Source organism: Anser brachyrhynchus (genome assembly GCF_964034855.1).
Source record: "Anser brachyrhynchus genome assembly, chromosome: 2".
In the NCBI taxonomy this organism is placed as follows: domain Eukaryota; kingdom Metazoa; phylum Chordata; class Aves; order Anseriformes; family Anatidae; genus Anser; species Anser brachyrhynchus.
Genome location: NC_137695.1, coordinates 74,012,193 through 74,035,014, shown reverse-complemented (window position 1 = coordinate 74,035,014; position 22,822 = coordinate 74,012,193). Strand labels below are relative to the sequence as shown.

Sequence of the window (22,822 nt, the reverse complement as noted above, 5' to 3'; positions counted from 1 at the left end):
TAAATTTTAAAGGAAGTAAGCATAATACTTTTCATGAGTACATAAGAATGGGATTTAAAAACTCTCCCTCAACAAGAATACATGAAAATTAAATTTAATCACACTTTTTTTTTTTTTTTAATGGAATTCAAATATAAAGAGAAGCTGGGAGGTGTAAAATATGTTTACATCAAAGTCTGGCTAAATATTTGTGGAAAGTATGTGTTCCGTGTAGTGAGCTTTAATGCCAACTATGTGCATCAACTTCACTTCTAAGGGTAGGATATGGAATCTAGCTGTATTTTTTTATTTCACTTAATCGGGTATTGTCTAGAGGATTTTTATGTACAAGGTAGATTATTCATTATGTGAGTCATACACCAAAATCAAACAAAATAATTTTGAAATATTCTGACATCATTTTTTTTTTATCCCATAAGGTTTCTGAATGAGGCAGTAATGGTTTGAAGGGTTGGGGGGTTGTTTTTTACTGGGTAGAGAAATTGGAGTAGGACCATGCCATTTTAAGGGATGTTCTTCAGAGCTACCTTTCTTTTCATGCCCTTTGTGAAGCTATGGGAGTAGAATCCAGGCTCTGCTAATGCCAGGGAAAAACAAAACAAAACAAAACAAACAAACAAACAAACAAAACTCCACCACCACCAACAGAGCAGCAAACCTAACAAGTAGGTCAGATATTTACTTATTTCTCTATCAATTCAGTATTATGCCAGTCCTCGTTTCCGTTGTAAGGTAATTCTTACTGTTCCAGAGAACATTATAACCTAGAAAAGTAATTCAAATTTATCAACAAAATATATTAAGAAATACAGTGAATAACATGCTTGTTGAGTTGCTTTATATACTGTCATACTTCATTTTTGGAGAGATTCAGACAGAGAAATTGCTTTCCTGAGAGTAAAACAGCATTATAGGTTGCCTGTAGGCTAACTGAAATGGGAAGTAAATCGTTCTACAAATCAAGAAGTTGTTTCTGTACTGTAATGATAGATAAGCCACATAGTTTATTGAAAGAAAGATGAAGATCACTTACATGAATTTAAACAATGTTTTTGTTAGCATATATTAAAGCCTTGTGAAGTGGTATTACTAATCTGTACAGTACATTAACTGGAAAAGAGTATTAATTTACTCATTTCATGAGCCAAGTGAATGCATCCAAGTGAATGCTTATATAGAAAGTGAGAATCGAATCAATTGCTACAGAATCTTAATCCATAAGCCACTGAGCAGCCCCTCTAAGACAATGTAGAGCACCTCCAAGACTTTGAAAGTCCTGCTTTACAACAGCTGCTGGGAGACTGTGATGCTGGGAGTGTGGGAACAGTCTGTTCAACTCAGGCAGATTTTATGAAACAGTTTTGGTACAGAGTGGTACCTGATCCTTAGCACTTCTAAATCCCCAACAGCTTTTAAGGGGTGAGACAGGGTCATAGCTTATGATAAAGAACCATGAATTCATAGTATACCTATCCCACAATCCTTTTGTTTTTAATGCCCTATTAAATAGTTTGTTAATGCCCAAGGGTATGTTAATTTAAACCTTTAGTTTGTTTTTCTACTTTCCAGAAATAAAGTTTACAACTATTTAGTGTTTAGAAAGAACAATTCCAATCTCTACATCTAGTGTAAGAAAATATCTATAATATATTTTATCTAACCTTCATGTTGCTGAATTTTATCTTCTTCTGTGTTGTTTTCAGATAGTATTCCTTGTAATTGTCAAGTGCCTCATTTCAATATGAGATATCTTCAGGCTGTCCTTGTGAAGCAGTGGTTAAATTCTCGTTTAAAGACATTTCTGACCTCGTGATCTGGCAGTTTTAGTTTTCAACAGTTTTCTTTGAATCCCGTCCATTATTATTATTATTTATTTATTGAAACGTTTCAGTTCTTCAGATACTGACAGGTAACTAATGAGTGATTCTAAATATTTATTTTGCTTGAAGGTTTAGCATTTCAGAGTGTTTGAAGTTGATATCAGTAACATGGTTTTCTGAAACAGATGGCTAACACTTGGGGTGTGATTATGAAGCAAAGTGTAGTGTCATGAGGATATATTTGAGGTAGTTTGACTATTTGGAAGTCTCTAATTAGTTCACCCTATCATATGGGTTATAACGCTTCCCATTCGTGAAGGGGTTTGATTATGTAACATATTCCTTATGACCTCTACATAACATAATCGTTTTGGCCTCACTCTTTTCCTTTTTGGAATGCATTAGTCAGAGCTAAAGTGTCAAAAGACCACATTTCACATTTATTTTAACAATAAGTAAATTCCAAAATTAATCTCATCCCACCATTATAATTTTATGTATGAAATGAAGCAACCATCAGTGTGAAAGTGTCAGTTGATATCATTTGTAAGCATGAAGCATTGCAGCAGAATTCAAGGCAGTGCATTTATTTCAAAATTAATAAAGACAGCTTTTAGATACATACCAAAGATCTAACTATGCAGTTTAAATGAATCAACTACTAAGCAATTTTCCTATTATATCAGACTTGGCATTTTCTTTTTTGCATGGTAAATTTTATCTTGTTCTGCCGGACATTTCTGGTTTCCCTTGACATTTCCTACCTGCTGCATGGTAACTTGTTTTTTCTTTTCCAAGCAAACCTCACTTTCACAGAATCACAGAATCGTCTAGGTTGGAAGAGACCTCCAAGATCACCTAGTCCAACCTCTGACCTAACAGTAACAAGTCCTCCACTAAACCATATCACTAAGCTCTACATCTAAACGTCTTTTAAAGACCTCCAGGGATGGTGACTCAACCACTTCCCTGGGCAGCCCATTCCAATGCCTAACAACCCTTTCAGTAAAGAAGTTCTTCCTAATATCCAACCTAAACCTCCCCTGGCACAACTTTAGCCCATTCCCCCTCGTCCTGTCACCAGGCATGTGGGAGAATAGACCAACCCCCACCTTGCTACAGCCTCCTTTAAGGTACCTATAGAGTGCGATGAGGTCTCCCCTGAGTCTCCTCTTCTCCAGGCTGAACACCCCCAGCTCCCTCAGCCACTCCTCGTAAGACTTGTTCTCCAGACCCCTCACCAGCTTCATTGCCTTTCTCTGGACTCGCTCGAGCACCTCGATGTCCTTCTTGTAGCGAGGGGCCCAAAACTGAACACAGTACTCGAGGTGCGGCCTCACCAGAGCCGAGTACAGGTGGACTTTTTTTCCTTTTGGACAAACAATGTTTAGTGCATTCATCTATCCTCCTCACACTACTGTTTATTTATTTGTATTATAAACTAGTATTACAAAAACAATGGAAGACTTTAAGTAGGTTTAGGAACCATTGAACAAGGAATTAAACAAATTATTAGTAAAATTGTCAGTTTTGTATCAGGTGTCTGAAGTTAGTTTTATTTTATTGATACCATGCATTCCCTCTGCAATTGCAGCTTATGTAGATTCATAGGTTTCTTCAATTCACTTGTCAAATATATATATATATATATTTTCTGCCATAACGTGTTCAGCCTCTGAATTCCTTTTAAATCTTGCCTTTCTGTATGCTTATCAAGGGTGCATCTGCTGTCATGCCAGCTGGTTTAAACCCAGCAACCTGTAACAACATGTTATCTTTTATATGGAGCGTATTCTGATCCACTCTCCTGCACTTCAGTGTTTCATTATTGCATTCACTATTACAGAATGCTTTAAGAACAAGATAGAAGAAACTGTAGTTTCAGAAGATATATAGCAATTGATGTTGTGTTTTTGCTCTTTGTTTCTGTGTTGGAGGTTGGCCTGTGATATAAACTGTGATGTGATGCAGATTCTTGGGAGGGTCTTGAATGAGGGATGTTTGGAGTTTTTTTGGTATGTGCACACCATCTATGGTGCTGGTAGGTTTCTACACCAAAATTACTGGAGAAAATGTCTTTGAGCTCTCTTACTGGCCTAGTTTCAGATGGAATTTTAAATAATCACATTATGTTTGTTTGCTACTCTTTTCTCTTTGTAGCACCTTCCTATCCCCCAGGACATGTTGTACCTGTTAGGAGATTTAATCAAAAAGGAAACTGATAGTTAAGAACATTATTTTTTAAAAAAATAATTTTCTATTGATTAATCTAACAGGTTATAAAAACACTGAAAGGAGTTCACACCTTTTATGGTCACAGTTCTGTAGTTCATTTATGTACACATTATGTTCATTGTCCTTTACAATGGATACCAGGGAAAATATGCGTGTAAAGGGGGTTGCTGCAACAACAACAACAACAACAAAAGCAATAATGGCAAAATATTAAGGATTAATTACTCTTTTTTTTAGAAGAAAATGTGTGTTGATCCAATGTTGTAAAATCAACTGACCAGATTTCAGAAAAAAAAAAATAAGGAATATAACATGCAGAGATTTTCCAGTTCAAAAGTATTTGTTTGCCTACTCCTTTGATGATAAGTTGCTGAAGATAAATATATTTTGCTTGTAGAGAAGGTAAACTTCCTTAAATACTGGTGTGAAGTAAACTCCAGACTTAATTTCTGTGTTATGTGATGAGCAGCAAAAAGGGCTGTGAAAACCTAAGTCCTGCATTAGGTAATTTGGATTTTGAATGAAGGCATCTCATGAAAGATGCAGTTTCCTTTTGTATTCTCTTGGGAGTCTAAATACGTTCATAGGTTTGATTATTTGTCAGCTTTCCATAGGTAACGTCCCATTTTCATAGACATGTATTAAGCACATAACGGTTCTGTAATTTAGTTTGGCTAGAAAATGTCCAAGCTGTTTTTTTCGTTTGTTTTTTTTTTCTCCCCTTCCCACTCAGAACATTATCAACTCTATGTTCCTGAATCAGCTCAAGTTGGATCAGCAGTTGGCAAAATTAAGGCAAATGATGCAGACACTGGTTCAAATGCAGACATGAAGTACACAATTATAAATGGTGATGGTGCTGGAGTGTTCTCCATATCCACTGACAAAGAAACACGGGAAGGAATTCTTTCTCTGAAGAAGGTAAGCAATAGACATTGCAAGTTGCCAATGTAGACCATTAAAAATGTTATGATGAATGCTGTCATATTTGTTTTACTTTTTACTATTGAAGTTTCTCCACACACTGGTTCCTGAGAAGCTTTAAAACTTTGCAGAGAAGGCAGAAACATATCTTTTGTGCTTTTTTCAATGGTCATATCTAATATTTATAATAAACTAAACCTTACTGAATTATTTTTTTTTCTTTTCTTTTTCTGATGTTTTACTCATTCAATTTCTTTGAAAGAACTGAAATTTGGCCGAAAGTTATACTGTTGTTCCTGAATGAACAACAGAAAGTTTAGAAAGTAGAAAGTTTACCTGTAGGAATGAATGTATAGTTAAGTTTTCATAGACTTTTATTCCTTGAATTTCTTGCCAGCTGTCATCTACAGGGTCAAGTATCATGCACTGTATATATAATATGAACACTAACTTACTTACAAAGACTCAAAACTTAACTCAGTCGAACCATTACACAGTTACCACAGTTACCGTTTATATGAATTCCCTACATTCATCCCAGTCTATTTAAACTACTAATTATAAAGTGTTATTGCCATTTAAGTTCATTCTTAACTGAATTCCATACACAAATCTAATTCCACAGACAATTTCATCTCTATATTAAGTCTTCTGAAATGAGTTCATAGGAAATGTTTCCTGAAATATCTGTCCACTTATGCTAATATTCTATGGATAGATTAAAATTTACTTTTATAATAACCCAGAGAGTTGGGTTATTATATTTAAGCAATATTTTTTTTCAAAACCTTTCCAACAAAAGGAGAAATCCTTTCTTGATCTGTTTTTACATGGACTAACAAACATCAATTAGTAATTCCCACATGGCTTTGTTGTTACTGAGTTTTTAGGCATCAGTCATATCTGGGTGCTCTAAAAAATGTAAGTGAATTTACATTCATGTTTAGTTAATATGTATCCTGGGCCTGACTGAAACTAGGAGAAATGAAAACCAGAACTGCTGAAAGAGAATGCGAGACAAGAGAATGCAAACAAAAACATAATAAAGAATGTTATTATTTTTTTTATCTGAATAAATATGTATGTATGTAAAGCTTTATTTAAATTTTTAAAACAGATTTTGTAAATGAAGGAAATGTGATTTTCATAATTTATAATGATTTAAAAAGTGGTTCCTATCTCCCCAGTATCGTAAAAAACTTTAATTCTGTGTATTTTATAAAGGTGGGTTACTATCCCCCCTCTTTCAACCATGTTAAAATAAACTCTTCTTTTCTCTGCCAGTGAAGTTACTTTCTGGTGGCCTTGATGGAGGTGATGCCATAATCTCTTATTGTTTCCTCAAAATGAACATTATTCTGTGTTTAGAAGTTCACCATGACTATAGTTCGTTAAATACAATGTGCACTTATATTAAGAACATGAAGAGGAAAGGAAGAATTGTCAACAAAACAAAGAAGTCCATACATCAGATGTGTAAAATCACATTTATTAGTGTTCTTGGCAGACAAAATGGCATGAGAGAAATTTTCACTGTGTTTTAGAATATGACAAAAGCATATGTTGCCTGTTCTTATACATGCACAGAACAGTCATTTGAGTCACTTTCCCATCAAGACAAGAAGGGGTAATTTTTTCTTAGCTAATGTGATATTTCAGATTAACAGAAATGCAGCACTTAAAAATACATAAACTGGTGTGGAATACCTCCTTTCTTAACTCACAGAAATTATACTATCCCCTTGTACAGTACAGTACAGAAAGGTGATGTCATTTTTAAATTATTTTTACACAGATTTGTACATAGTTTAATAACTATTATTTACACAGTGTGCTGCAATTGCTTTTCATTTAGATTGTTTTTGAAGATGAATGAGTTTAATAGCCTACCCAAAAACAAATAATCTACACTAAGAACAGAATTGGTTTTGTTTCATACATCAAATGCAACACCTTCAATAACAGTAGAACAGAATGGTTTGTTCTCTTTCTATTCTATTTCTCTTTCTACTTCTTTGGAAGACTGCATGGTAGGCACATCAGAAAAGTCGGAAGTAACTGTTATTATTGTGTCTGAATATCTGAAGTCTTTCTGAAGATTATCTGAAGCCTTTTTAAAACTTCTCTTTTTGAGGTTCTGATGCAAAAATCAAACTTCTTAGTGCCTCCATGCTAGGCTGATTAACGTACCTTCAAAGTCTACAGATTGAAGGTATATTTCTATTTTCAATGTGAGCTGACTGCAAACTCCCTGTACTTTCACTATCTTTCTTCTCATAAGCCCTTTGAAGCCACCCTTTCATTCATAAAGATCCTTCTACACAGGGTATATTGCAAACTGCCATGCAGGATTTCCCCTTTGCCTAATTCAGTTCCTTGTTTGATTGGGAGACTGGAGGAAAACTGAAAAAAATACCACAGTGAAAGCCATAACTTCCCTGGATCCTTCAGAGAATGACTGGTCAGCATGTTACCCCATGCTGTGACTTCCAGGGAGGTATGCTAGAACTTTACTGACATCAACTCAGCAAATATATTTCAGTTCCTAGGAAAAATAGTCTGAACAATCTGTGTCTTTTCCATTTTGTATAATGAGACTGGAAATGTTCAGGTAACAGCTATTCATTTCTCATGAAATTCTCCTATTCCTCTTTGGAGTCTGATATTATAAACACAAATTGCAGTATAATGAACAGCAGTTCTTTCCAGTTAGTCTTATAGTCCAGTTAGTTCACTCAAGCTACATTTAGTATTTTCAGTTGTGCATGAAAATCAGAATAACTGTTGGATACATACAGAAGATATGCAGGTAATAGTCATGGAAAGATACTGTTCTCTGGGAAAATAAGAAACATGAACAAAAATTCTGTCTAGGCCTATCTGAAATCTAAATGTTCTGTTTTCTTTCCAAGAAAGAGTTAATGATCTTCAGTTTTGTTACAATTTTAAGTAAATCTAGAAATTATTGTTTAGATTTCTCGATAAGAGTGGTGCCTCTGTATAATTCAGAGTGGTGCTATAAGAGTATAGCTATACATATAAGAGATAGGTGACTGAAACTCAAGGCCTTTGTGAGTTAAATGGAGGAGGTTTTACACGTGTGAATGTCTTTACAAGTCATATTTGAGTATTTATTTCTTCTGGAGAGAGCAAGGATTCAGAAAGGACACAGCCACATCTTTCACTTTGGTTATTTGGAGATAAATCAGTCCTTTTGTGAATCTGGTGGGGTGGTTGAAATAATTCCTTTGTAAATGCAAATTATTTTGCATTATCATTTTTATGTCAAAACTCTTACCAAATTACAGTTATTCTAATATGTGGAATATCACATCTGGCTTGCTTTGCTTGAAAATTTCCTTGCTTATCCTCAGGAGAGAAGCAAAATAAAAAATAATACTAACTATGATCCCCAGTAATAATAATATGTAGCACAGTATGTGTAGCTTCTCTCCAAAATATCTGAAAATTGTGGTGTTTTGTTTTTGTTTTTGTTTTAACCTCTGGGTATCACTGTGCAGGAGAGTAAGCTCTTTTTCTTCTATGTCCCAGTATCTGCTTCTTTAGTTTGGAGAGGTTATGGGAAGAAAAAGAAAGAAAACTAAGATAAAAAACTGCTCTGGCTATGGTTTTAAAACCTTAGGCTCTGTGATTTTTTTTTTCTGATTATCTGAATGGATTATTCTTTATTTGTAGACAAACATATATTTATATATTGGTCTTGTCCAGTTGAGTAACTACACAACTGAAAACACTTCCATCTGTATTATGCTTCATGTGTTTTCTGAGAAATTAATCTTCCTAAACAATCCAATCCAATCATCATCAGTATAAATTTAAGTTCATTTTCCAAAAAGTCATCATATTTAAAATTTCCCATCCTATTTTAAACTTGTTTAATCTTAGAATATGTATGCTGCATATCAGTGTAAATTGCTATTAAATATTTGCCCTGTTCATAGCAGAAATATTACATAAATAAACAAATGACATCTTAACTTAGAGTTACAGAATTACACAGAATATAGAACTGTATAGAATATATAGATCTGTATTTACTAAGCATATTGCTGTATGAATTGATTTAATAGGAGTAGTATTTTTAGCTTGGATTTTCACAGTAATAAATTTATCAGGCAATAGTAAATTTCCATGCCTTTAATATTTTTTATTTATATATTCATGAAAGGTAGACAGAGAAAGAGAAAAACCAAAAATATCTCATGCTATTAGTGTTAAGAGAATTAATTATTTTTCCTTCATTACACAAAGGAGAAATTAAAGAAATATATAGCATGTATAAATCCTGACCATCTGTATTGCTTATACATCATCAATCAAATTTACTGTACATTTTATCTACAAAATATGCACTGACATTGACAAATCGCACATTGAGTTCTTCATATTTCTTGCCTTAAATACTACTTTTCCACTCTTTGGAGTGATACGAAATACAAGTTTAGCCTTGGTTCAAGGCTTGAACACTTGTCTGTTCTGTTTAGTCAGGCAGTTAGGTCCGCACAGAACAATGTTGATTTTAATGGAATTCTGTCATAATAGAATTTCTGCCTGTGGGGATTCCAGTTGTGGATCATGATCTTCTGTGGCATGGAGAAATGCATGTTGCAGGAGCTGGCAGAGAAGAATATAGATTTATTTCATATAATATCATTTTGAGATCATATCACAATAATTTCATTTGTAAAATAGGTATTGCGTGGGTTTGAAAATTCTTTTAGTGTTATGCCTGTGTTCTGAGACTGTTGGAAACTTACTGGTAGTATATATCTGTAGAAAATACCTGCTCTGCTAGCATAGTAATAAATATTAACCTATGTATCCTTTATAAATTGGCTGAAGCCAGAAATTTGTAAGCCAGAAATTTTTATTGAGGTGTTTATTATCATGTATGAGTGCTGTTCCTCAAAATGGTGCATTTAAAGTGTAACAATGTGAAAATTTGAAATCTATTCTATCACTTCCTGGAATGGCATATTTATGGCATATTTTTGTGAAACTGATGAAAGATCAGTCAGCTGGTTTTGTATCCTCTCAAGTCTAATTGCTTCCCAGAAATTTTCTGAACTTTATGCAAGTGCAGTCAGACACTAAAAAAAAAAAAAAAAAAAAAAAAAAAAAGAAAAAACAGGTATTCTCCTTCTGTGTTTAAACAACTGTGGTCCGAATTTACAAATTTAGCTTTGTTTTATGAAAAACCTACTCTGTCAGGCTTTCGTCCTGTTGGCCTTGTCCTCATCGCTGCAGTCAGTCCCTACCATCAGTATAGTACAATTCTAGACTGAGGGACTGGCTCTACATGTAAAGTGTACATCCTGAGATTGCAGAAGAATTCTGAAGACAGATAGTTCATCATTTATACTTTTAGCATTCTCTGGGAGAGAAAAAAAAAAAAAAAAAAAGCTAGTCTTCCAGTCTATCAGGCTATAAATAGTTTGACAACACATCATTTAATACAGCCTTTGTCACTGATTATTAGTTTTCAAATCAGTTTTAAGATGTTTAATTTGTCTAATGGAACTGGTATTTTTTATAGCCATTTCCGCAAGAAGTGCTAATACAGTATATGGGAAAAGTAACTTCTCACAAAAAAGTCTCAATACACTGTCTATGAAAGGTGTAAATTTTTTTTTTTTTTAATGACACATAAGAAAGCAACCCAAAATGGTTGTGGTCCTGTAAATGTAGCCTGTAGAAAAAAATATATATATATTGATTACTTATGTATCTGCTGATGCAACCTTTTAAGTTAAATATCCTTTCAGTCGCATCTACTACATAACTATATGACATTAGAAGAGTTGAGAGTTGGGTGTTGTGCTTTTGTCATATCTTATGTAAGACAGTATAATAACATCCTAGCGTAGGGTTAAAATAACACATTAAGACACTAAATTAGCACACAATTGGACTATGGTCCCATATTCTGTGAGCTCAGGCTGGTTCTAACTACAGTAAGAGCTTGCAGAACTTACTGTTTGACACAAAAATTAAGGCTATTGACCAGTTTATGCTCCTGATTTTAATTGTAATTTCAATGTCAGAATCAGCAGGGTCATAGTAACAAAGTCATGGCCATAAAGCTTACATTTACGAGGATGCAACTGAACCTACAAATATTAATTTATTTTTCATGGACTGCAAGGCAATCATTTTTTGCTTAGTGAGCCTGTATCATTACAGAGAAGGAAGACAGGTAGAAAACAAGGGAGATAAAATTTTCACATGTGTAAATAGCAAGATAGAAATGGAACTTCTAAGAAAGAAAGTGTCCATGCTGTGTGATACAAGAGTCAGACCATCTTCTAAAGGCTAAAGTTGCAATGACACTTCTGGTGGATAGTACAGCTGGGGTTTTGCTTTCTATTGGGATTTATTTGGACATTCAGACCCATAGAAGGCATATCCTGAGCTACAGACTTTCTTCCCATTTGTGACTGTATAGTCCACATGCAGTGAGGCAGTACATGGTAAAACAGGCTGAAGAGTTGTCTTTCTTGTTGTGGCTGGTAAAGAGTTTAAAAGAAAATTGTCTAGACTATAGGCATACATCATGCATTTGACTCTTTTTACAAAAACACACATTTAGGCTATCCTTACACATTTAAATTTCTTTCTTGTTTGATAAATGAGTGTTTTCATGCAAGGAGTTGCCTTTTTCAGTTGGGGATTTAATAGGAGATATGCCCAAAAGAATTTTAGCATCCTTATCACTGTCTATTAAACATGTTAATTCAAGGTATTAATTTAATTTGAGACATGCCAGTCTACAACTTTTTAAATATTTATCAATGACCAATAAAATTTGAAGGGTGATAAAATTTAGAGATTACATTATCACAGAAGAAGAATCTGTCACTCAGTCTCAACGCTGAGTTCTTCCAAAAGTGGTACATTGCCCACAGTTCTTTTGGAGAAAAAAACCTGAATCATCTTACTCTTTCTACTTAAAATGTATGCCATTGACTACCAGAATATCACAGTAACCTGAAGAAATGTAGTTTGCTACCAAATTAAAATGAAAAGATATAGTTAGCTACGAGGCTAAACTGAAGCATGGAATGGTAACGATAATTTTTTTTTCTGCCAACAGCCACTCAACTATGAAAAAAAGAAATCTTATACACTTAATATAGAAGGAGCAAATACTCACCTTGATTTCCGCTTTTCACACTTGGGACCATTCAAAGACGTAACAATGCTGAAGATCATAGTTGGCGATGTGGATGAACCTCCACTCTTCACAATGCCTTCCTATGTCATGGATGTTTATGAAAATGCGAAGATTGGGACTGCAGTTGGCACAGTAACTGCACAAGATCCTGACACTGCTAACAGTTTAGTGAGGTATAGTAAGTCCTCAAGTAATTGAATTGAATTCCACCAGCTGAACTTTTAATGAGATCTAGGATGTATGAAATGATGTCTTTTATTTTAGTACATTCAAGAGAAAAAGAGGTTGGAATAGTGCTGTAATCAGCCTGTGTGGATTAGATTTAATAATGTAATCTCAACCTCTTGTTGGTTTGCACTAAAATTGTCATTTAGCCATCAGTCTCAGCAAAGGTCTGTGTGTACTTCATCCTTTAGCAGAACCTCTCCAAGCAACCAACTGAACAAGGACAGTATATGTTATCACATCTTGTAAAATGATGCACTTCAGTGGCCTGCTGCCAGTCAGCATTGTACTACTAGTTGTAAATCAATTCTGAATCATAATGCTGTTTTCCTGCTGTCCTTCATGCACTATCCTGCTGGCCCTTTGCACACTTCCCACTCTGTAGATGTATCAGGTGCTTGTGCAAGAAAGGAACTGTTTTAGGTACTCCTTTCCTCACAGTCATGCAATATAATTATTGCAAAATTTTATTTGTGTTGGAAGTCATTTTCTAATATGCTTCATTTTTAGTAGGGTAATGAATGAAGAGAATAATGCAGCACACTGATGTTGCTAAGGGTATGTCATGCTATCTCCAATTGCAAGGTCTAGGGCAAATAGAAGTGCTGAGAAGCAAGCTTTTACAGCATTAGGTTCATCATTTGGAAACTAAACAAACCTGTAACATATTAGGAAGGAAGGATTTTGATATCCTTTTAATGAAATTTATTATTAAGAAAATAATCTCATTAAGGGAAAAAAAAAAAAAAAAGAAGGAAGAATTCTGTATTGCTGCCCTGGCTGAAATAGTTCATATAACAGCAGAACTGGCTTGGAAATAGGTCATGGTATGAACTAGAGAACTGAAATCAAACCGGAAATACCCCCCACAGCAAGCTTGAAAAAGCACTGATGCCAAAAATATGCATATGGATGTTAATCTAACTTCTTCTAAATTTAAGAGCATTGGGATTTAACCTCAACTGCCTTGGAACTAAGGTTTGAATTCATTAGCAGTTTAGAAGAAGGTTTTCAGTTACATGTTTTCAGCTGTAATAGGATCCAGTGACATTTTTTACTGGCTTTATTTGCAGGATAAGTAATTTTCTAAACTGACATTCAGTGTGAGAATTTTGTGGAACAATACACAAATATTAGTTTGGAAGGTGATACTGGATTTAAAATGTTTCAGGACAAAAATCTTTATGAATACATGTTTGATGCTGTTCCTTTTTGTGACAAAATGGTATAGCCTTTGTGGAAATCATATAAGGGTATATTTTGAAAACAGTATTTCAGAAGCTAATTGGGCATTTTTAGTCTCCCGACTGAGCTGAAATCTGCTGGGTATGTGTGATAGTCTTGGTAGGATGAAACAGCTTTTGCAGAACAATGAAAGCATCAGGTTTTTATGGTTCTCTTGTGCTAATAGCCTAAGATTCAAAATGCTTAGTGTCAAACAATCAATATATACAATTTCTTAGTGGCAAGTTATTGGCTTTGAAAAATTGATACTTCATTATTTACATCCAAATCATAACACAAATTAGAAAATGCCACTAAAAATAACTACCAAGTTCCTGTAGTTTTAACAGTGTAATTCTGAAACAACAGCTAACACTGTCAGACAGATTAGCAGTCGCAGTAATTTAGAAATAGAAAGAACAAGTGCAGATTTGACTAGTTCCCCCATAATTCAGCACATCTATGGCCCTTATGAATTTTGTCAGTACAATGTAAGATAATAATGATGACAGAAAAGCTGCAGAAGTTTGTACAATGCCTGGGAAGGATAGAAATAGATTTTCTGGGTGTAACAGGCAATAATTTGGATGTAGGGGGACTGGAAAGAAAAATATTTCCAAATATTTTGCTTTTCTTCTTGGCCTTTTTTTTTTTTTTTTTCCAAACAATAACCAATGCTTGGGGCCAGTATACTCAATATCCGTATTATTCAAATACATGAGGTGAAAAATTGCCCTTACCATTGTCTATCCTATTTTTTCCTCATTAGCATTTATTTTTGTACCTTTCCTTCCATCTCTCTCTGTTCCAATGGGGAAAAAAAATTGCTAGCAAAATATACTGAATCCTGAGTTTCTGAAAGGAATCAGCCTTCAGTTACGTGTGAGGGGGGTTCTGCAAGACTGTAGCAGCTCAGACATCCATGACATATCACTGTATGTCACCAGCCCTGGGCCAAGCTGTCTGGCTGGCCTGAGCTGGTGCTCAGCTGGAGGCAGGGTGAAGGAGCAGCTCGGAGGAGGTGTTTTCTATCAGAAGCATGCCTGCAGTGTACTTATGTCCTTCTGTGCCGGTTTGCAAGAGTCACTTTTAAGCTAAAGCCGTGATGAATCTGAAAGGTCATGTCTTTCCTTTATTTCTGCTTGATTCCAAGTTCATTATGAAAAAACAAAGTGATTATAGAAATGAAAATAGGAAGATTTAATATGAGAAAGCACAAATCACATAATCTCCACAGAAGATAGCTATAGATAGGACTTGCACAGATGAAACGCATGGAATGTTTTCTCAACCAAGTGGCTTGGATGCATTTTCAAATGCTGTGAGTCTACAGGACAGCTAGGGAGCAACGATTTGCTTCACAGTTTTCCTAATCCACTTGTGCATCCTTTCCACTTTATAAGGACGCTCATTGCTATGTGTGAGACTGATAAAGCATTAGACACACAAAGTTGCAACCATATCACTTCTTTATTGTCCAGCTGCTAGAAGAGATATGGTACTATGATTATTCACTGTCCAATGAACTAACGCTTTATTTGGATTGCCAATTTGATTCTTATAACTAGAATAATGTTGAGAGGAGTAGTTACAGTAATTAACAATGTTGAAGGGAAATCTTTTTAAAAACTAACAATTGGAGCTAAACCCAAAAAATAAATAACAACCTGTCTCATTATCAGTTGTGAAGAGACTGAAGACTTTTTTCTTCTTGTTTCCACACTATGATTTCATCTCAGTAATTTTGGCTTGCTCCTGAACTGAGCAGTCTTCAGAGGGCACTGACTTGGTGCCAATACTTGTACTACTGTTTAACTTTTTCAACCCCAGCAGAAGAACCTCAGTAATAACAAATGTAGCTATTATTGGTTTCTTTTATTCAGACATAATTATCTGGTTGGCAGTTTGACAGTTTTAAAGGACTTTTTTTTTTAAGTGGATTTTTTTTTTTTTTCTCAGAAATGCATTTTCAGGGAAACTTTTTAAAATGCTATGTTTTGAAATATAAGATTATTATTCTATTGAAATATGAAAAGTAAATGTAATCATAGACAATATAAAAACGGCAAATATGAAACCTCCATAATACATTAATTTTAAATATTTTTGAGTAGTTTGGAAAACAGTCATTTACTTATAAATTTGTCTTCTAAATCAATGGAAAACATCCTAAATTGTACTTCTTCCACAGGGAACACTCACTCGTTGAAACATTTATGAGAATATAAACCCTTTTCATTGCATTGTGTCAAAGTAGTCTACTTCCATACAAAAATGTTTTGGGTTTTGAAAAAAATCAGGGTTATATCTTACATAATATCTGACCAGCAAGCACGTGTTGAATGTTTCCAATCCATTTTAAAAGAACGGATAAAGACTAAATTCACCAATTTTCATTTTGTTTTATATATCATTAATTTTAAATCTCTCCGTACTTAGATATGATCTTTTTTTCTTCCTTAAACCATACACAGAAGACTTTTGTGGACACTACGCGTGAAAACAGATTTTAATTGGCAGGATGCATATGTGCATCGGGAGCAGCCCTAGGCTGCTAATATGGCCTCAGGGCTGCAGTTGTGCCTGTTGAAATCCTGCCATCTTCCTATAGGTGATATTTAGGTGGTGAATGTCTAGCCACAACAAATGCTCACAATGTTCCTTGGAGCTTGCTGACTGCATCTGCTCTATTTTCAGTGGAAATCTTTTCAGAAAAATAACATTGCTGATATTTCCCAAGACCCCTCCAAGTTAATGGGTCAGAAAAGACCAAAAGCATAGTTTGAAGGCCCTGAAACTTAATATTAAATTCATATTAATTTGATCCCACGCTGATACTGTCTCATGAGCAGCTGAAAGTCCATTGTATCTTGGTAAGTGTAGTTTGTGAGAAATAAGTCATACTATTACAGAAGCACTGTATTAGGTCTTTCTGTATTAATATATTAATGTATTGAAATTCAAATCATTTTGACCCTAACCACTCTGTAGTCTACCTTGCTATAATGAATTCTATTAGCTGGTACAGAAATTGATTAGCTATAGGAAACTGAAGTAGTCCTAGTGACTTCCTGAAAAATGAACTTATTTCTTGTATGTACTCTTGACACTGTTGCATAAAAAAGCAGTAAAACACAGAAAGAAAAAAAAAAAGAAAAAAAAAGAAAAAAAAAAGGAAAGATAAAAGTGCACATGGTTTTCTTTTACTGAAAACAAGTCTTTTTACTTCCTTTTTACAAGTTTCTCCTTCCTCCCTTCCTCCCTTCCTTCCCTCCCTCCCTCCCTCCCTCCCTCCTAAGTTAGGAAAGAACGGAAGTACAGCCTCACTTTGGGGATGAGAAGTACAGCCTCATCCCCGATTCTGGCTTCTCACTTTTCTAATGGTCCTGTGGTATTGCCTCATAATGGATTATGAATCATAGTGGCTACAATACATGTACTAAAGAGTATAAAAGTTTGCTTTCCAGCTTCTTGGTATCTGGAAGCTGTAATGAATACAAAGTTGCTTTACCCTAGTTTGATTTAATTTGACAGCCATTTCTTCCCTTCTTTCAGAGAGAATATTGAGAAATTAATGAATGACAAGTACATAGGATTATAACAATTAATGTGATGTAAGAAATTGTTCTTCAAATCCTGCAGCAGGCAAAGAAACTTATTTTAATTTTTGCTGCACTGATAGTAGAAGACAGACATAGGTTCAATACTATTTGGCACCAGACTTTTAGAAAGTCTGTTCATTTTCAGGAAATGGTATTTTGAAAGTAATTGCCAATGTCAATGAAAGAACATACCCACAGAGTTTCGTGTATTCCACTTATCATTTCTTAAAACTGTAAAGAAATAAAGCAGAGGATTTTGTTTATATACTATTTTTTGATGCAAAGTTTGTATTTACAGGAGGCAGAATAAAACCTCAAATTCTGATTACCCATTCACACAAATTTTAATTGTACAGATTCAGCCTATGAAGTGGAGGGAGGTGCTCTCTCAGCTGTGTGAGAGGGGGCTGGGGAGATTTAAAGTGAAAATTGCATTTTAAAATGTATTTTCCTCCTGTCATCTGAGATCAGTATTGGTTTCTATGCCAATCCCGCTTTACTGTCACTAGGAAGAGGGGATACAAATCATGTCCTGCTGGATAATATACAAAGCATCTTCGCCTGGTTGCATTCACGTGTCTTACTTGTCATTTAGATGTCCTATAAGTTAAATAAGGTCAGTTTCTTTTTTTAAATCCTGTGCACAGGATGCTTTGTTAGCTGTACTTAGGGCAGCCTGCTGAGATCGGTGTCATTGTATAAAGAGACCATCCCTCCCTCGCATGCCTGAAAAGGAAACATTTGCCTCAGATCCTGCCATTCCTGCACTTGTGGAGGCAAAGGCGGACATCTGTCCTCCTCTCTGCTCAGGCCCCCAATGCGTCATGCTGCCATAACCCTGTGATCAACACCTACAGAGACACACTAATATCTTCCCAGGGTATGTGAATGCCTCACAGCTAGCAGAGGGGAGATGTACCCTCCTCCATCTCACCTCCTTCTTCATTTGTTTTCTTTCTGTATTCCTTCAGTATTATTCTTCCACAAGATTGTCTGTAATTCAAAATAGAAAAAGAACATCCTGTTTTGAACAGCTGGAGTCAGAGCAGATTTTTTTCTCCAATTTATTCTCTGATTCTGTCTGTTTTCACAGAGAGCAACCATTTTAAAACATTTCCTTTCAGTGTTGAGGTGGGAGATCTGTTGCCGACTTTTTCCCTGAGGCCTCAAATTATTTTTGATTCTTGTCAAGCTATGTGTCCCAGACCTCCTACTTTCTCATGCAATGGTGCTGTTGCCATCCGCAAAACAAATTTGCCTAACAAAAATGTCCATCTCTCTGAGAAGGAACTGGTAAGTTGTTCTGACAGCTTTTCTCACTAGGAAGCATCCAGTTCAGGATGGTGGTCAAAATCTCCCAGCAACCAGAACCACCTCCATCCCTTGCTTAAATCTGTGAGAGAAAAACTGACAGAACATCCTTATAAAGCAAATCTCATAGCCTGATTTTTCATTCCAGGACATCTATGTTTCTATAACTTCCACTGACTTCAGAGTGCCTACAGTATTTCATAAAATTATTTTATGGTTTTAGGAGTTGGCCTTCATGTCTGAACAGTCTCTGTGATGCAGTCTTTTGGTAGGGCCATTCACCTCCAATAAGCAGTTATAAATCTATTGATCTTGTTCATATTCTTTTTTGTCTTTAGCATGACCTAGTAAAAGATAATGATAATGATGATAATAATAATAATAATAATAATAACAACATGCCTGTAGAATACCATTATTTAACTGGTAAACCTTTGGGAACAAAAAATAATTCTCACATAACACCGACTGCACCTTATTTCTTAGCAGCATTGGAATGTGAATGTTAATCTCTCTGAATAAAGATCAACTCCGATATAGCAGTTCTGCCATCAACACATCTACTAAAAATGCAGTTAGACAGTTGTAATCTTCTGAAAAGATTTGTAAAGTCAGGAAAAGAAGAAAAACCTTTATCTTGCTTTGACTTCTGAATTATGCCTCTGAGGGTGTGGGATGTTCTTAGCCTACATTTTCTGGCAGAGTTAGCTAGGAAAGATGATCGGTGGTTTTAGCACATGTAGACAGACATTGTCAGCTAGAAAAATATGGGAGTAGAGAAATATCGCATTTTCTTCAAATGAACAGCATTGCCAGTTTCCAGCGTCCAAGGTGAGCAGTGTGCCAGCAGTGCTCAGGGGATGGGAGTGAGAGCAGGAGCAGGAAGCCAACTTCTGCATGAAGTGCAAATCAGAAGTGGCTTTGCCTGGAAGCAGCAGTTTGCAGCTTGCAACTCCCCCACGCCTCCTGGGATCCGCTACCTCACTTTCGTGGGATGAGGAAGGAAGGCTCTGCCACATCTGCTGAGCACAGATTTCGGTATGAGAGGTGAGCTGGGAGTCCCGTACAGGAGATGACAAGGTACTGCTGTTCAGCTGATGGATGTCAGCTGGCAGCCAGTGCCAGGGCTAACTTAGTGGGAGCAGCTTATCAAGTTCCTGCAAGCACTCCGAGAGGAACAGTATTCTCTTTGAAGTTAAACTATGCCTATCTGAAAAAAAAGTGAAGAAATGGTAAACAGAGACATTACCTTCTCTGAGCTCTCTTCAAATGTATTTCATTTTCACAACTGGAAAGCACAGTTGAAGCACAGTTCTCAGTAGCAGTCTTCTGTGGAGCTCTGGAACGTCTAATGTCTCCTTAATCTACTAGACACGCTGCAGGGAGAAAATTGGTTACCTGCTGTTTTGGCAGACAACTACTGACTCGCACTTCATGATTGCTTTTCTTTCCTGGAGAAGTTTGTTTGAACTACGGGGACGAAGACCATCCCTGGAAGGGAGACAGTGTGGTGCGAGACAGTCATGGCAACAGAATGTCTCCCCACTGCCTCATTTGGCTTCAAGGAGCATGAACAGTGCTGCTGTCTGGAGGGAGACAGAAGATGAAAGGAAGGCACCAGAATGTGTCCCATCGTGGAGCATTTCTTATGGCTCTCCAGCTGGCCAAACACAGAGATTTGCAGCTGATCAATTCCCTCACTCTTCTTCCTGGTACACCCTTCTCACCCTGTGTCGTTGTTGCTTACATGTTTTTTCTGATGTATTTCTGGGGAAAAAAATCTCCATCCCTTGAGTCTGACTATCTTTTTCTGAGGAAAGATACTTTGCTAAAATTTTTAACTAAATGGAGTTCCTTATAATGGTATTTTATTTCTAATAGATGGCCTTTAGATGATGTGACTGATTGGTTTGGCAGAGTATTGTTTTTCCATGAACTTTTGTAGTTGGTTCTTTGTAACCAGCTTCTGTTGTTATTAGAGAACTGGCTAATTATATATTTTATATATATATATAGCCAGTTCATATACATATATAAATTGATACAGCAGCCCAAAAAAGTACCAAGAACTGTGAATTCAGACTTGGCTGAAATGTCATTTTGGAAGTTCCTTAGAACTAACAGTTTTGTAGACAGGGTGGAAATTTGTAAAGGATTTCTTTTTTTGCAGTTGTTGAATGTAATAATAAATAATAATAGCATAATGGCAGGCTATGTTATAGACTAGTTTAATGACAAAATCAACAAAACAAAAAAGAAGTCAAAAGCTCAAAACACTGTTTACAATCTCAAATTCAAGGCTTACTTATAAAACATAAATGGAGAGAGAGAGGCTGGAATTGTGACAGACTATAGCGCTTGTTTATCTTGTTTATCTATTAATCGTTGCCATACTGATTTTAATATTATTTCAAGACTGAATAATTCAGGGAGCGAGAATCTGAAAATGTTTATGAGCTTTAACTCAGAAGCCCTTCTAAAAGGTTTAGAGATCATAATTGTTATTAAACTCCTTTAACGTCTTTTAAAACCTTCTCCATGTTCAAGCACTCTCTGTGTTATTAGCGACTGACTACTTCAGTAACGCAAACTGTTTTATATGTCGAGAGTGCCTAAGGCCCATCTTGCATATAAATTTCTCTTTATTTCCTAATTGGTGCAAATACTTCTAGTTTTCAATAAAAATGGTGGTAATATCTGTCACCACTGAACCACTGCTTCTCTAAAAGCCAGGAGGAGTGAAGGAGGAGCTGGGGGCTTTGGTCAGAAGTAGGAATAAGGACATGCATGGAAGCCAGTAATGCCCTTCCATTGAGTGACTCGAGCTAATAAAAAGGTGGTACATGTTGCATTTCCCAGTGCTAGCAGGAATGAGTTTTGATATTTAATTTCCTTCAGACTCTCTTTAGGTAGTGTGACTAATAGGTCTTCTATATTCGTAATCCTTTTTAATGTAATTTCTTTAAGATTGTTTTCTCTAGCTGGTTTGGAAGTAAACAGTTTTTGGAGAGTTGTTTACCTAAGCATGTCTTGTTATTAAGTCTCATTATTAACATGCGCCATACAACTCAGATGTGCTAAGTTAATAGTTAAAAGTATGCTAATTCATACAGCATTGTCATGAGTAAATGTCTGTAAATAAATATCTGCAGTGAATATTATAAATTCATATTTTAAATGAATGCATTCTAAATGGGTAAGAAGAAACTGTCAGTTGAATTAAGGTGAAAATTTACTTTTGAAGTAACTATTTGAAATTCTAAATTTGCACTATAACTCTTTCCAATCTAAAAAAGAGACATTGAAAGAGGTGGTGGGAAAGGTAGGAGAGGAAAGGTGTGACTGGCTTTGTTGCCAATTACTGAAAGTAAATTTTTAACTAGATCAAATAAATTCAGAAGCCTAAGTAAAGCATCGTTGGCTTGGGAGCGTGGTGTATTTATGGACATATCTGGTGTCAATTCTCATCCTTGTTGTGGTTTAACCTGGAAGGCAGCAAAATACCACATAGCCATTCACTTACTCCACCTCCAAGAAGCGGAATAGAGGAAAGAATCAGGGGAAAAAAAAAAAAAAAAAGTAAAACTTGTGGGTTAAGATAAATAAGATAAAGACAGCGTAATAGGAAAGAAAAGGGGAAAAAAAAGTACACGAAGCAAGTGATGCACAATGCAATTGCTCACCAACCACTGACTGATGCCCAGTCAGTCCCTAAACAGTAGCCAACCACCCCCCACCCCACCCCCACTTTTATAGTTCAGTGTGATGCTGTAGGGTATGAGACACTCCTTTGGCCAGCCTGGGCCAGCTGTCCTGGCTGTGTCCCCTCCCAGCTCCTGGGGCACCCCCAGCCTCCTCGTGGCAGGGCAGCACAAGGAGCTGAAAAGGCCTTGGCTCCTTCCACTGCTCTGCAACAACTAAAACATCGGAGTGTTATCAGCATTATTCTCATCCGAAGTCCAAAACACAGCACCATACTAGACACTAGAAAGAAAATTAACTCTATTCCAACCAAATCCAGGACATCATTTAGATAAATTAGTAGCTAATATTTATAAAGCCTACAATGTTAAGTGTTTCATAAATGCAATGAAACTTCTTCTAAATGTCCTCTTACATGTGACAAGAATGAGTAGCTCTACCAAGGGAGTGTCTTGAACAAAATATTTTTAGGGCATTTGGCAGCAGTGCTTTAGACTAACATTCCTAGTTCTTTTGCTCTTCAGGAAAGTCTTCTGTAACTTGTTTCACTCAGACATTCGTGAAAGTTGGGACCCCAGCAGTGC

At 35.8% G+C, this 22,822-nt stretch overlaps 1 protein-coding gene across 26 annotated transcripts in view; it reads left to right on the top strand.

Moving 5' to 3' along the window:
* Window positions 1-22,822, top strand: part of CDH18 (cadherin 18) — a 548,209-nt gene that overhangs the window by 485,349 nt on the left and 40,038 nt on the right. For all 26 annotated transcript variants that reach the window (XM_080580190.1, XM_080580181.1, XM_080580180.1 and 23 more), the window contains 2 exons: window positions 4,789-4,976; window positions 12,094-12,347. In XM_080580190.1, the coding sequence (XP_080436316.1) occupies window positions 4,789-4,976; window positions 12,094-12,347 (442 nt within the window). The remainder of the gene's footprint in view (window positions 1-4,788; window positions 4,977-12,093; window positions 12,348-22,822) is intronic.